This window comes from Colossoma macropomum, unplaced genomic scaffold, assembly GCF_904425465.1.
Source record: "Colossoma macropomum unplaced genomic scaffold, Colossoma_macropomum, whole genome shotgun sequence".
In the NCBI taxonomy this organism is placed as follows: Eukaryota; Metazoa; Chordata; class Actinopteri; order Characiformes; family Serrasalmidae; genus Colossoma; species Colossoma macropomum.
This window is the reverse complement of record NW_023494806.1, coordinates 18,666,755-18,682,676: the sequence shown is the minus strand read 5'-3', so window position 1 is coordinate 18,682,676 and position 15,922 is coordinate 18,666,755. Positions and strand designations below refer to the sequence as shown.

Here is a 15,922-nt window from a genome sequence, read left to right as displayed (position 1 = left end):
GAAAAAAGGTATACATACTTGTCACATTGTGCAGTTTGGTCGGTGCTGGCTATAAGCCACCTAAGCGGTCACGCCCACCAGCCCTTTATCTCCTCTTAACTCAGAACTTCATTTCTACATCATTAAACTTCAGTTACTCCAATTCTCAAAAAGTCAAGCCTCATCCTTCATGAATACTCTACAACTGTGGACCAAGTTCTAACCTGTCCAAACTGCAGGAAAAAGTGGTAGCTTCACAGATACAATACTCTCACCACGAACAATCTCTGTGACCCGCATCCTTTACACAGAATGACATTGACATTTTTCTTTCCTGTCTTTCTTCTGTTGACATTTCTAGCTTGATTCATGTTTGGATTAGATCTTATCTTTCTGGTAGACCCCTCTTTATATCCATTGGTAAACAGAAATACTCTGTTGTCAGACAGGGTGCCCATCAGGGATCAGGCCTGTCACCTTTGTATATGTCAGCAAACGATTTTGGATCTTTACACAAAAACGTAATATTAGACCAAGAGAACCTATTTTAAATATGCAGTGTGTAAGATTTAGGGAGATATACTAGCAGAAATGTTTTCATTAGTGTATCTAAATGTACCTGTAACTATGAATTGTTGTGTTTCATTAGCTTAGAATGAGCCCTTCATGTCTACATAAGGAACGGGTCCTCTACCAACAGAGGCCACTATGTTGTGCCACTGTGTTTCTACCCATGTTTCTAATTTGCCCAGAATGGACAAACCAAACACTGGTTCTAGAGAGTGCCTTTTGTGTTTTTGTGGTGAGGCGACAGCTTGAATTTGGTGGTACTATAGCACTAGTTCGAAAATGCAGGAAAATGAACGGTCGGTGGTTGAAAAAAGCAAGGGAGTGTGAATCATCATTGTCAAAGAAGCGAAACATCAAGAAGCAAAATGAAATTGGACAGGCGATGGCAGAAAACATGACAGACAAGGTTCTTGTGCCCGAGCTATATTTGTATTTAAGGCATGGTTCCTATTTATTTGTATTTAACCCATGGTTCCACACATCAATGTAAAGAAATTCAAGTCAGTTAATTACAATGCAGTGAAATCAAACTCCTCTGAATTACTTTGTTTACATCTCACGGACTGAATTATACAGATATTTAGAAAAATCGTTGGAGTTCCCCTTTGTCATATATGCCATGTTGCTTTATATACTATATTACTGTATTATTATGGTCGAAATCCTGAATTAACCGTTCTGGATTCTTGCACTTTGGCCAATAACTACAGATGCAATCTGGCAACCCTGACTGGTTCGCCTACTCCACTTCAACAGGTGGCGACGGACGTAGTTGACTCTGCTTTCAGAGATTTCAGACAAGGGAAGAGAAATGTTTTTCTCCGTTCCCTGCTAACAACACCGGCGCTACAGAGGAAGGCAGAATCCATCCAGGTACCTTCAAAGTTTGCATGTTAAACAGAGAATGCGTTATTACATGACAAATAGTGAATACTGGCCTAAATCTTTGCCAAGTAACGTTAACCACGTAAACTGTCTAACGCCGGTTGAGTAGCTTCAGCTTGTTCGTTCACTGGTGTACTTCACAGTTAGCTACCGGGCAAAATAAACTTCAGATTACAGCCTGGGAATAATTAGATTAATAAAACAGAGCCACAGATTCAAAGTAAAGTCCAAACAGCACAGCCATGATTCTCGGCAAGGTGTTTTATTTTGTTAGGTTAACATACTAGAATCTATTGAGATGGAAACGTTTAGTCAACCTTTGTTTTGGATAACTAACGTTAGCTAGTTTAACGAAGCCGTTCGCCACTTTAATGTAGTTAGCGTTAGCTAAGAAATTTCCAGTTTCCACTTGATTGGAAAGTTCGAACAAGGAACCGGGGAGTAGGAAACCAGCTTCAGCCTCGACATTAGCTAACTTAGCTAGGTTAACATACTTTTTTTTAGTCTTTTATGTCTTTCGTCACGGTTTTCGCCAACGTTACGTTTGGAAGTACGACTAATTTGTCTTGACCAGATATGCTCAGATATAGGTTAGCTTAATTATCTAAATATTCGTTCATTCTCTCTGGTAGGTTATGTGGGCTAAGTAAGCTCTAAAGTGGAGAACACGGGTGTCACGAGTTTGTCATGTTGGTCTGAATTCCTAAGACTGGTTTTCACAGGCTGGTGCGTTCACTCGCTTCATAGCTCTTTTAATGAGAGACGGCTTTCTCTTAGCCAACGACTGTTTTTCTAACTTGGAGTTATAAGTTATAAACGGTAGTTTATATGTCCAAACGTTTATGTATATCTGCTCAATGGGAATTAATAGAGAGTTTGTCCCCCGTTTGCTGCAGTAACAGCCTCTACCCATGGTGCATGGTGACCTTAGGCTCTTATGCAGCTGCCCCACAGCATCCCATTCTATTGATAGCGCTTTTCTTTGGAGATTATACAAACTGTGGGTGCACCCTAAAAGAGCTGCATTCGCTAATTAGGTTGGGCAGAACAGTGTGGTGGTAAATATCTAATTTGGATATTTTTGTACCAGTATTGTTTTTTGCAGTTTGAATTAAGCTTCAGGAGTTTTTTGTGCCAAGGGCTTGGGCTGAGGCTTGAATGGTGACTGTAGTGTGCCAGATTGCCAGTTCACAAGCTCTGCATTATTAGGTCAAGTTTTCTCTCTTGAAATGTAAGACCATTTTAAATATTCTGGACTGTACTTAAAATGAAACTCTTTCATGTTAAATATAACATGAAACCTTTATTATTATTATTTTTTTTAAATCAATCATTCAGCCCTATTTTCTGGACAGTTTTGGACATATAGTGTAATAATTATAAATCTGTCAAATGCTAAAAGATTTAATTTGGGCAGTTCTTGTACATCCTTTGTAATTTTTGATTAGGCTACATAATATGGAAAGAAAAGTCATAATCAATTTTATTTCTACATATTTTTGTTTGCCCCATAGTGTACTAAAACATGGTGGTCAGCAGGTAAAGACTTTTGACCAGAATTAATTTTTTTCATGAATCAGGGTAATGCCTACATTCATTCAGACACCCACAAAAACATTCATCAAAACATCTGTGATTGGTCGGGGTATTCTCAGCACCCAGTAAACACATTTTGTGATTGAATAGAAGGTTCATTATATTGCTATTGTGAAGGCTGATGTTGTGAAAATGATAAAACAAACCAGCCTCAGCTTTGAGAATGAATAAAATTGAATTGAGTTGGGTATTCTATGTTCTGGGTACATTTTAAGATTGTTAATTGTATGTTTCTTTCCTTTCAGTATACTTGTTTTTGCCAAATAAATACTTCTGTTTGGAAAGATGTTTCAATGTTTAAAATAAACTGTGTTGGCTTGCCTAGAACGCAAATTTATTGAAGTAATTTAGTGACATGGATACAAGTTTTGAGTATGCTGTTAAAGCCCCAGGGAGTCTAAATCCATGTTTTCCATCTAAGTAGGTTAATCTTGCTCTTGTGTGGAAACAATATACATGTACAAAGTGTATCGTGTGAATAACTTTCTGATGACTAAGATATGGCCAGTGTATTTACCAAAATCCTCCTTTTTCAGTGTAAACTGGGCAGTCCTAATGATGGGTAGTGGTAATGTAAATAGTATCCTGATCAGTCATATGGCTGGTGTGGTTTGTCCCACCTACTTAGTTTTATTAAAACTGTTTCCTTACAGTCTCTCTATTCAAGTTGGAGAGAATTACAGAGAGAAAGCTAACAACCAAACTAACCTAGCAAGCATAACTGAGCCAACAAGTCTGCCTATTGTCCATCTGTTTGTTTGTTAATTTGTCCATCCATCATTCATCCATCCATCTATTCATTTGTTTGCTTAACTGGCCATTACAGCATTCCCTGGATGCACATTCAACAAAAAAGTGAAAAAGAACCTTACCTTCTTTGAGAAGGTAAAAAAGCTGGGTTTAAAAGCTGGATAATGTTTTTAGTGTGCAGTGGATACAGCAGGGTCTACAGCGCCACCATCACTCATTTTATCCTGCTTTATTTTGCACTATTGTTTGTTTCTGCTTTGGTGGCAGAGCAGACTGGGAGTGTTGGACTGAGGGCTGTCAGTCATGCATGATCATGAGAATGCTAGGACCACACCCAGAGAGTTCTCACATAAATCTTTTTCATAGATGTTTTTTTAAGCTGTGTTTTATTGTTTGTTTATCCAAACTTTGTTGGCTGTTCAATGAAACAATATCATACAGACATTCTATAATATTTTACACTGCATTCTCTGGTACTTTAAGATTCCATTTCATCAACAGGTCTACTAGGCGGAGGTGAGGAGAATGTGGGGTGAGGAGAAAAGAGGAATCCATGTCAACCAGGCCGAGCTCCTCTGTAAAGATGGCTGTGGCTATTATGGCAACACTGCCTGGCAGGGTTACTGCTCCAAGTGCTGGAGAGAGAGGATCCGCAAGACTGAAACCACCAAACCAGAGAATGGGTAAGAGTTCAGAACATAAAATGAGACCTGCAGTGAAATGAAAACAGTGAGGTATTCAAAGGATTAAAATGTAATAATTAATTTACAATTACAATTTATAATTAACTTTTATCAGCTACATGAGGGGTAAGGGGCAAATTATGTACATTACGTTTTCTTTATCTCTTTGCACTGTAATGGCCAACAATAATCAAAGCTTGCCACCTGGAATTGTAGTAATTAGGTTTGTCATACATAGACTACATAGACCTTTTCTGTAAGAAAGTTGATAATTAATTTAGTAGCTTTACATTTTGTAGTCTAGAAGAGACTAGACTTGATTTCCAGGCATTGTTGAATGGAATTTTGGCTTCATTAAGGTAAAGAAATAGTCCTCTTGTTTTGGGGGAGAAACAGGAGCATATTTCAAATGCAAGACGATCATACACTGACTTTATTAGAAACACCTGCCTTGTGCTCCACCTTGCTGGTGTACATCCTCTACCCTTTCTTCAGTGGTCAGTTTCTGACCTCATAGCCACTCTTGTTTGGATATTTTTGGATGGTGGGTCACTTTTAACCTAGCAGTGACACTGATGTGTGTAAAAACTCTGACCACACCGCTGTGCCTGATACACTCGTACCAGCACCACACACACTAGCATGTGCTGAGAATGATCTAACAAATTGGCAACAGTCTGTAATTTTACACCAATATAGTGGGTGGGGCTCATAAAGTGGACAGCAAGGGGAAAGTACAAGGTTTCTAATACAGTAGATGGTGAGTGTAACAAATGTCTGCTTGCTTGTTTGATTTGTGACCACTGTCAGCCTCCATGGTGATAGAGGATTCCAGCTCACATTCTCCAAATTTGAGGAGAAGAAAAGTGTGGAGAAGGGCAGACGCTCCAGCACGATGAAACGACTGTTCTGGGGGACTCCATCACCACCACGCCAAGGTATGTGATATTGATGTGCAATATTTAAGACATTGAGGAGATGTACTATAGGTATGTCTGCCATGAAGGCTGTATTTGCTCCACTACAAATCTATACAAACAAGCCTTAGATGCCGATCTACTACGTGTGTGTGTGTGTGTATGTATATATATGTGTATATATATGTGTATATATATATATATATATATATATATATATATATATATATATATATATATATATATATATACACACACATATATATACACACACATATATACACACACATATATACACACACACATATACATACACACACACACACACACACACAAATATAGAAAAAATTTAAACTAAAATTCAAATTTTTTTCTACCATTTGCTACTGTTCAGTTTGAGTTGGGTGGGACTTAGCTCAGCTGATGTCAGTTCTGCCATAGTACCAATAAAAGTTAGCAATATGTGTATGTCAGTTACTCGCATTCCCCTTTCTCACATAAAATGACTGCTGCTCCCACTGCTCCAAATCAGGGCCAAAACGCTGTGGCTGTGGTCAAAAATACAAAATTAGTTACCGCTGGTTGTCAGGACAGCTCAAACTAAGTTAAAACTTGGGCTACCAGCAGCTGATTTGTAAAAGCAAAGAATTATAGCATGTTGTATTTGTAAATATTTCATGAGGGTGCTGGTGTTAGCCGTTTGACATGCAACTACTGGTTTCCATATGTTGTAATTAGCTGTCAAGTCCACACAGTTAACAGCAGACAGCAGCTCTGAATTTATGAAGCACTTACCTACCAAGATAATTTTCGTGAATATAACACTGGGAGGTGCCTTCCGCAGGATGTCTGTACTTTTAAACAAAAGTTTAAACATTTGATACCATGTTGACAGGGTCAACGTTAGAGCAGGAGTTTTCAATCCTGGTCCTGCAGTATCAGGATTCTTCCCAGTGTCAGTATCTTCTCCCAGCACACCTGATACCACTAATGGACAAACTAGAAAGCCCTTTTAGAGTTGAAGTGGGCATGTTGGAGCAGGCACAACGACCAGGACTGAGAACACTTTAAAAGACTTCGATTGGGGGACATAAAAACCATGATCAGGACACCTCTACTAACTAAGCAGTATGAACTTAAATAAATAAATGAATGAATGAATAAAAATGGGATGGCAATATGGTGATAATTTACCATGATAACGATAAAATATGTCTGGTAAATTTCTGGACATACTAAACATGTTCTGAACGTATTGTGATATTTTATTTTTGGCCAGATCACCCACCCTAATGTCACAATATTTTGCACCATTCAGACAATAACAATATGCTTTCATGATACACAAAAAAAGCTAATGATTTAGAAAAATTAATAATAGTTCTTCAGTGTTATTTGAGGCTTGATCTTATGTTTTTCATATCATGAAACAGCATCATACCAGTAGTTACCTTACTACTAACTGTGTCTCTTATTAGCAGAGTCTTCAGAAGGTCAGGAAGCAGCACTGCAGGCCTTTCAGAGCCTGGAACCTGGAGATTTCCCCGGCTTCCTCAAGCTCCTACGTAAGCCGACCTCCCAGCGGCTGCAGTCCCGCTGTACAGCTTTTCTCAACACCATCGAGGCCTACCATGTAATTATCCCCCCAAGACTCTGTTTCCTCAACTGTGCTTTGAAATCATGCACAATTTCTATTTTTTTCTTTCTTTAAAAAAAAACAAAAACATCTAGGGCCTGTATGTAGGTCAGCATTCGTCTGTTTTGTATTTCAGGACCTACCTGTTGAGAAGCAGTCAGACCTGGTGCAGGATTTCTACCAGAACATTGCTGTTCACTTTAATGGTGGGTTCAAAAAAGTGTAGCACATTTATCTGCAAGAGAGTTGTTGCTAATTTATAATATCTGTGCTAGCCTTTGTAAAGTGTTAGATTTGTCTAATATTGCATTTTAAAAGTTGTAGTGTTTTGTTATCATTAATAGTACAGGGTTATAATAATGCTATGTTCAATGTGTTGGTCTGAAAAAAACCTAGTAAATAGCGCCGTGTTTGTGGTCTTCTTTTTGGCAGAATACATACGCTTCCATTTCAATCATTGTTTCAGTCTTCTCTTGTGAGTGGAGCGTAAACACCATAGAGAACCAGACAAAACACACACGACCACTTTCTATAGCCTTTAAAAGTATATATAACACAATTTACTAATATATGATGGTCATATTGGTGTGGTAGTTTTAGAGCAGCTCCAGTGCTGTACTAACAGTATGTAGAGGATCTTCTCTGATACGGCAGTAAAAACTGTTTGCCCATGTGGTTGGTGCCATGACAAAAAAGCTTAAACGTATAAAGTTTAAACTAACTGCAATCTACCAACTTTATGTTGATTATTGTTTAAATAAATTTCTCCACACTACAAGCTTGTGAAACATTTTGGAATGCTTACCTATTTTGTGATGGTAAAAGTAAAGTTTAAAGGTCCTTTGTCCTACTTTCAGGTCTGCCAGAAGCACAAGTTTTGCAGATGATGGAACATATTGAGAAGCTGATCATGACTCGTCTGCACAAGTGGGTCTTTTGTCATGACAGCTGTGATGATGAACAGAAGGATCTGACACTTCAGCGGAGGATCAAGTAAGAGCTAGTAACATGACTGGAAGAGCATAAGGTTGCTGGCGGTAAAAAGCTTTTAGTTGTAGGTGATTTCATGGTCATGCTTGGGCTAATGTTTCATTTGCCTGAAAAGATGCATATACACTGACGTGCCAAAAGTCATGGGATAGTTTGTGAATTGATTATGAAGTGGCGCTACCTCAGGGAACGCCCACACCTGTATAAGTTGTGAGGTGTTATCTTGTGAGTGAGATTGAACACTGGCCAGCATGGTCATGGCAAGGCAATGTGAATTATTGGAGTTCGAACAAGGCATGACAGTGCGTGCCAGGCAGGTGGGACATTCCATTTCCGAAGTTGTGTTTAGTGATTGTTTACAGCCCTTTATGGACTTCATGTACCCGCATAATGCACTGTGCCAATGGGCCCAAGTTAGCTCCAGCGAATTGTGTGGCCTGCACATTCGGCCAACATGAGCCCAGTTGAGCATTTATGGGATGTGGTAGAAAGGTCCTTTCTCACCCAAGATCCTGCACCTACGAATACCACAGAGCTGTGGGTGGCTATCCAGATGGTATGGCTCAACATCCAGTCTGCCGTCCACTTGTGAAATTGATGCCACGTCCAGTTTCGCCAGGCTAGAGGGGGTCCTACTCAATACTAGTTCCTGTCCCATGACTTTTGACACAACAGTGTATAGACCACCCAAAGAAAACAGATATTTAAGGTTAGTAAGAGGCTGGGCAGTATGACTGTATTTACTGTTATTGTGATAAATTGTCACAGTATGTCACAATAAGTGTGTCTGAGCATATTGTGAATATTCAGTTCTTTAAGAACGTAGACCAGCTGCATGTTTTATCATAAAGGGAGCATAATTAGTAATTTTTAACTGCATTTAGTGCAGAGTAATATTTGAAATATTAAATAAAAAAAGTTTTGATGTTATTTATAAGTGTTTGGCTACTGGCTTTTTTTTTTTGCCTCTTCCAACATACCAAGATATCAGAAAAATATTGTTATGTAATATTGTCACCTCTAATTGGCAACCATTTTCCTAAGTGAGTACAAGAAGTCTTTATATACACACAAAAGTATACATTTGAATGCTTTAGTTTCTGTGACATCACAAACACTGAATTCAGCAGGTTTTGCATCTTAGTTTCCATTTATAAACTCAGTTCCTCACCTCTGCTTTAATATTAGAACTTTGTGTTTTGTAAATCTATTTTACTGTGTTTAATCTGCTTTTTTATTCTGACAGGTCATTAAACTGGGTTACCCCTCAGATGCTGCGCGTCCCCTTCCCCAAAGGTGGATCTGACAGTGACCCATATTTACCAGCAATAACAGGTGATTGTCAGTCATTTTTAACTGTGTTCAAACACTTTACCTGATTGTTTCTTAAATAGTTACTTTTCTAAAATGATTATTCTAGTCTTTTTATTTGCTAAGATCTAAGTCATATTTTCCAGTATGTACTATATGGAGCACCAAATTAGTTCAAACTGCAGTTCCACAGTAAAACATTAAGTATTTACACCTTAGATATTTGTGAGGATTATGTTATGATCTAATCAAACCCAAGTCATTAATAGAGATGGTAATAAGCTAAATATCGTTTATAGGGTACTTTCTATAAGGAAGTGACTCTCCAAACCCTAACCTCTAAATTTTAACTTGTAGGGAAAAAAGAACTTTTTTATAAAAAAAAAAAAAATTTTTTTAATGTGTGTACAAGTGTTCAAAGATATGTTTGATAGTCATGTACTGGCTAATGATTTTGAGTTATGCTTAACATTAGCTAAAATTGTTGCTAAAGAAACATTTAATAAAGTTTTGCTAATGTTATGAATTGTTACAAAATGGATTTAAAAAAAAATAAAAATAAATAAAATAAATGTATTTAAGGTATAGGGTTACGCAAAGAAAAAGGATTTTAGTCCAAGTCGGTTTTAAGTTTTCAAAAGTGACATTGAAACAATTTCGGTAGAATGATCCATATATACCTTATTGTATTATTCTGTTTAGCCCTAAATATGTTTTTCTGAAACAATATTAACCAAAGTATGCTGCACAGTTAAATAAGAAGGCTTTTCAACATTGTGTTCCACAGCCATCATTGAGATGGATGCCAAGCGTGCACCTCAGGACAAGCTAATCTGTGTCTCTAAGTGCAGTCAGAATGTGTTCCAAGCTCTTGCCTTGGCCAATAGCCAGCCAGCAAATGCAGACGACTTCCTCTCAGGTCTGATTTACGTTGTGCTGAGGGCTAACCCACCCCGTCTTCACTCCAACATGAACTACATCACCCGCTTTGGCCTGCCACACAGCTTGATGGCAGGCGAGACTGGCTACTACTTCACCAACCTGGTGGGTTTGCATACAGTACATGCATAATTTACTTTAAAGTAGCACAATAGAGGAACACCTCTCAAAACATTTCTTTGTTTGAAATGAAACTGACTGTGCAGAGAGAGTTCACTGGATATGTTTGAGAATTTATGAATATGAATGTAGACCAATTAATATCAACAGTTATTCTGAAACCATGTCAAACCAGGGGAATCTGCTAGTGGCTGGGCATTAAAACAGGTTTTCCTTTCTTTTTTTTTTTTTAATTATTTTTTTTGATTTTTACCCAATTATCTCCCCAATTTTGTCGTTTCCAATTCCACCCGCTAGTTAGGACTCCCCCAATCACACGATGCTATCAACGCTAGGAGGGTGAAGGCTAACACAGGCTTCCTCCGAGACCTGTGAAACCAACCACCGCTTCTTTTCGAACTGCCGCTCACGCAACGTCACTGGACAGCTGAACGCGCTCGGAGGAAAGCGCCAACCGCCAGATCTGTTACGTCAGCTAACAGACGCCTGCGCTGACTAGCATCGCGTTGAGTGATGGGGGGAGAGGGAGGGGCCATCCTACCCACCCAGAGAGAGCGAGGCCAATTGTGCTCTCTCAGACTCCCGGCTACGGATGGCTGTAGCATCACCAGGGATCGAACTCGCGATCTCCTGATGATAGGGCCAACGCTTAGACGGTTGCGCCACTCGGGAGCAGGTTTTCCTTTCTAATGAAGAAGAGTTTGAGCTGAGACAGCTGCTTCTTTAAATGATCCTTCAGCTAGTCAGAGCATTGTTAGATGCTAAAGAGCAATTGTCATTTTTACATGGGATCTTTCAGCAAACTTTAAATTAATAAAAGTAAAGACATGCATAAAAATACATTTAATATTTATCTGTACACGCAGTGTTTTTAATCACTGTCCAGTCCCATTTACTCCAGCAATTTTTTTAAAGATAACTGTCAGCATTGAAGTTAAAAAAGCTGACTCATCTAACTTAACAGCTAACTTAAGAGTGTTCTGAAACGTTATTTATTGTTATAGATCACATAACTACATGAGCTCAACTCATTTACATCTGTCGACAGAAGAGTGTCCGTGGTTTCTATCACTGTACAAAAGATACGTGAAGCTTCCTTTATTGTTGGATTTTTTTTTTTTCTAATTGAATGAGAGCAATTCACATCAGTAAGCGCTTCTTATTGTTTTACCAGAATAATGATAAAGCGTGACTGATGTGTAACCTATATTCCTATTTGTGAATTTTTTTTTACATTTCCTATGTGTTACCATATTCAAAATGGTAGTTTGTGACAAACTGAATAAATATCTCCAGTTTTTAGTTTTTTATATCACATATTACATTAACAGCATTCGGAAATTGCATTATTAACAGCAAATAGTAGATAAAAGGGCAGAAATGGCCCTTTTTTGTCAGCCTCAAAAGGATTCAAATAAATTTAGCAAATACACTAACCTAGGTGAAGTTTAGCTTACCTCAGAGCCAGAATAAATCTGCCTGTTAATAGTTTTGACATGCTGTGAGCGAGACCTTCCCTATAGATTGACATTAATTAAATAAAACCACTTCTACTGTCCTGATGATCAGGGTAATAGCTGCTTTACACGTTTCTTAGTACCACCTTTCCACTTCTCTTAGTGTAATAATTTGGATTTATTTACTGCACCGCCATTTTTACTGCAGGTTTGTTCTGAGAAGTTTTGGGGGAGTTTTTCCTTTGCTTGACGGATAGTAATTGGGTGAGAGGTGTGTAGTCAGTTGTGGTTATTTTAACTATGTAACAGAATCTTTGTCACTGCTCTACATTGCATTTTGACATGATGTGGTTTGTAATTACGACAATTCAAGCACATGAAACAGGAAATGAACATGAAACATGGATGCTTGTAAAAAGTTTGTTTGTTCATGGCTTGTGGTAGTGTAACTAACAAAGCAGCACAATACAGAAACCAGCTGAGCTTGGTCCACTTGGCTTGCAAGTTTGGTCCCCATTCCTATTTAGTACATCGTACAGGACTACTAGGAAATGTAAGGCTAATCATGTTCATAAACCAGTTATTCAACATATTCATCCAGCAGTGTCACTTAAGCAGTAGACAGCCTGTTATGCTAAATGTAACAGCATGGTAGAGATACAGAGCTTGAGTTTTTTGTGACTTCTTCATTCTGTTCTCTTTAGTCATGTACAGTGGCCTTCATTGAGAAACTGGACGGCCCAGCACTTAACCTCACTCCAGAGGAGTTCAGCAGTTACATGCAGGGACGCAGAATGCCATCCAGGCCAGCAGAGGGTGACAGCCAGAGAAGGGCCTGGGAAAACCGTGAGCAGCTGGATGACCTGAAGAAGCGTCAAGAGAAAGTGGACCAAGGAGTACGAGCGCTTCAGGAGCAGTTGGAGCAGTGGGTACGGTCTGTGCAGGAGAAAGTGGATGAAGTTACTGCTCAGTCTGCGCTGCTGGAGAACCATCTGGCTGAGTCATTTGAGAAGTCTGCAGGCAATGCAAGAGACCAGTCAGTACTGGTGCTTAGGAACGATGCATCACATGAAGCTGGTCCTGAAGAGACTGAGTGTTGACCCTTTTTTATATATATATATATATATATATATGAGTGGTGTCCTCCTAGCCATATGTTTGTATGCTGCATTTACATTGCCTGGTAAAGCACATGTTTATATAGCTCTAAAGCAGTGGGTCACCAACCCTGGTTCTTAAAATCTGCCCTCCTGCAGAGTCTAGTTCCAACTGCAGTCTGCCCCACCTGCTACAGCTAATTAACTTTTTCAAAGTCATTGATTGGCTGAATCAGATGCATTAGTGTTAGGTGAACGGAGGGGCAGCTTGATGCACGTTGGAACTAAAATCTACAGGAAAGTAGATCTTCATTAGGACCACTGCTTTAAAGGCTGGTTTCTTGACCATGGATTTAATACCTTTTGAAAATCCTGTTTAGTCTGAGTTAAGGCTTAAAAGAAAGCATCAGTTCCTTTCAACCTAATCTTTATCAACCGCATCTGTATTGTACTGAAAATAAGAAAATGCATCATCTTGAAACTAGCTAGCCCTAGCACTTGAAAATACAGCTCTAACTGTTTATATTATGACCGAATGGCTTACTAAAGTTGGTCTTCTGAGGTTTCATCCAACCTTTTCTGGTATCCATGGCAATTAAGTTGCAAAACGCTATGTATTACCAAAGATTCTTACCTTGGATAGTCCCAATTTTTTTATTGTTGTTATTGTTGTTATTATTATTATTATTATATAAAGATAGTAAGGATGCTAGAATTTTCCTTTGATCTGGGCCTGGGAAATCGGCTATAGATGCTCTACATATCCTATATCCTATCTGCTATTACAAATTACATTCAATATTCACATGTATTGGCACTTGGCACCATAGAATTTTTACAATAGGATTTCAGTGTTTATTAGAGCTTAATATGCAAACAACTTATCTGCACCACAGTTGCACTTAAATGCTAAAATATACAAAGAGAACAAGTAGTAATGATGAAGGCCTTTGCTCCCAGTATATTACCTGCTGTTCATTTGGCATGACTCTTTCAAAACGCTAATAGATCGGTGTGCACTGTTTATTTTTCTGCTTTCCTGTCAGGACAGTGTCTTCACAGTATTGATTAGTGTTATCATGGGGATAGATCACGTCTTATTTCAGAGTTTTTAAAAACATGTTTTGGATTGTGGAATGTGGATTTTTTTTTTGGCGACTAGGACATGTAGGACATTGCAGTAGCAGTGCAGGGCACAACCGAAAACTGCTCAGTAGTCCAAGAGAGAAGACATTTGAAGCACAGTAGCACCCCTGAAACATGTGCTAATGTTTAAAAGCTCAGCAAATGCGTTTGCAGTCAGAAATACACTACTGTGCGAAGGTTTCTAAGCGTAGTTTTCAATAATATAAAATATATTATAATGTATAAAGCTGTAAAAATAATGATTTTTCTGATGAACAGAGCTGTAGATGATTCCATAATCACTGAGAAACTAATGTATCAGCTAAGTTTATATGGGGAGTTTATATAGGCAGTTTATATTTTGTCTTGTAAGTGTCTGAAAAGCTGTGCTACTACAACAGTCTAGAATAGAAGCATGATATTAAAGAAAGTAAAGACCAGATTTTAAGGAATAAAAACCATAATACTGTTGTATGCAGTGTATCATTGTACTTATCTTCCCTTTTTCATGTGTTTTAAGAAAAAGCTAGTTTAGAAACTCAGTGTACAAGATATGGCTCAATTTGAAAGGCATAAGTAAAAGTTAAAAAAGTAAGTTTACCTTGCAATGTAAATGCAGCCTTGTGTAAAACTTGTGTTGGTTCCGGTGGATTGAAGGGTTGAACTATTGAGGATTTCTGGTTGTTTTGAGCAGTGGTGGTTGTACTACATGCTTATTCCAATAACAAGTTTCTGCATGTTAAAAATATTATTAAGAAGGTACTCTTAGTGTACTCCAGTCAACTCCAACTTTTCTGCACTACTTGAGATAATGTACCTCTGTGACTTATCTTTTTTAGGATTTTTGTTGTATTTTTTTTTCCTTCATTAGATCTCTGAAGTCTTGCGTCATTCTGTAGTTGGCATCATGCTCGTATTAGGAACTCTGGTTCTATGCTGGTTTCTCTATGACAGAAATGAATGGAGTTTTTAAAATTCACCCCTGGTGCATCCTGTGGTAAACCAAAACGTTCCAAAGCTGTAACATTTTGTGCTGTGTACATTTTCCCCCAGTTGTCACTGGATAATCTAAATTACAGTCGAAATAAAAATAACGCTAGCTAACAATGTAAGCTAACTCTCCTGTGAATTAAAATGACATTGCATGGAAATAAGTCTACTGTTAAACTTGCTGTTATATACCAACACCAGCTACTCAAAACTCCAGCCATTCATTTTTTTTTCATAGATAAGTCTGCTTAGACCTGGAGTTCCTTATATGGTGTGATGCTGACTATAGAATGATGACATGACTTTGGAGGTGTATGCCATACGTTGCCTCACAGCAAGCACAAGCCGCCAGTCAGGCTTTGTTCCTAAGGAAAATTCTAGTAGAAACCACACAACACATCCAGTGCTTCTAATGCTCGTACCAGTTGCAATTTTGATTGATTTGCATTGGTAACTGGTAGTTCCAACTGGTTTTATCTGGGATTTACAACAGAACAGTTGAGTCCAGTTGAAATCAACTATGAATTGCTAGTATCCATTTCATCCTTGAAGATCTATGTTATTTTACTGTATAGCACGGTGTAAAACTCAGTTCCTTGCAGGCCACATCTCTGCAGAGAGGTTTTCCCTCTTCTAACACACCGAATTCAACTTGCTCAAGTTTGTAGTGGTGTGGCCCAGAAGGAACCCGGTTTTATGTCTCTGCTCCTGAACCAATTGGAATTTCCTTTAGGAAAAGCTGTAGATGATGCACACTGCTGTCCTGTTCACTCTTTTTACTGCAGCTATTGTCCCTGTAAGAAGTGCTGAGATGTGGACAGTGTTGCACAGTGGCATTTTATAAACTATGAAATGAATAGCACTTTCAGAGGTTTCA

The 15,922-nt window shown here is 38.4% G+C and overlaps 1 protein-coding gene across 2 annotated transcripts; it reads left to right on the top strand.

Annotated features, from left to right (window-relative positions):
- The first annotated feature begins 1,294 nt into the window (after positions 1 to 1,294).
- Positions 1,295 to 14,529, top strand: LOC118826888 (rab5 GDP/GTP exchange factor-like). 2 transcript variants are annotated; one of them, XM_036597935.1, is made up of 9 exons: positions 1,295 to 1,422; positions 4,282 to 4,463; positions 5,274 to 5,401; positions 6,862 to 7,013; positions 7,153 to 7,222; positions 7,874 to 8,009; positions 9,253 to 9,341; positions 10,105 to 10,361; positions 12,538 to 14,529. In XM_036597935.1, exons 2-9 carry the CDS (start codon positions 4,306 to 4,308, stop codon positions 12,931 to 12,933), a joined length of 1,386 nt encoding a protein of 461 aa, XP_036453828.1. In that variant the 5' UTR covers positions 1,295 to 1,422; positions 4,282 to 4,305; the 3' UTR covers positions 12,934 to 14,529. The 2 variants fall into 2 exon arrangements, with proteins under 2 accessions (XP_036453828.1, XP_036453827.1); XM_036597934.1 differs by having other exon boundaries at positions 6,859 to 7,013.
- The last annotated feature ends 1,393 nt before the right edge of the window (positions 14,530 to 15,922 follow it).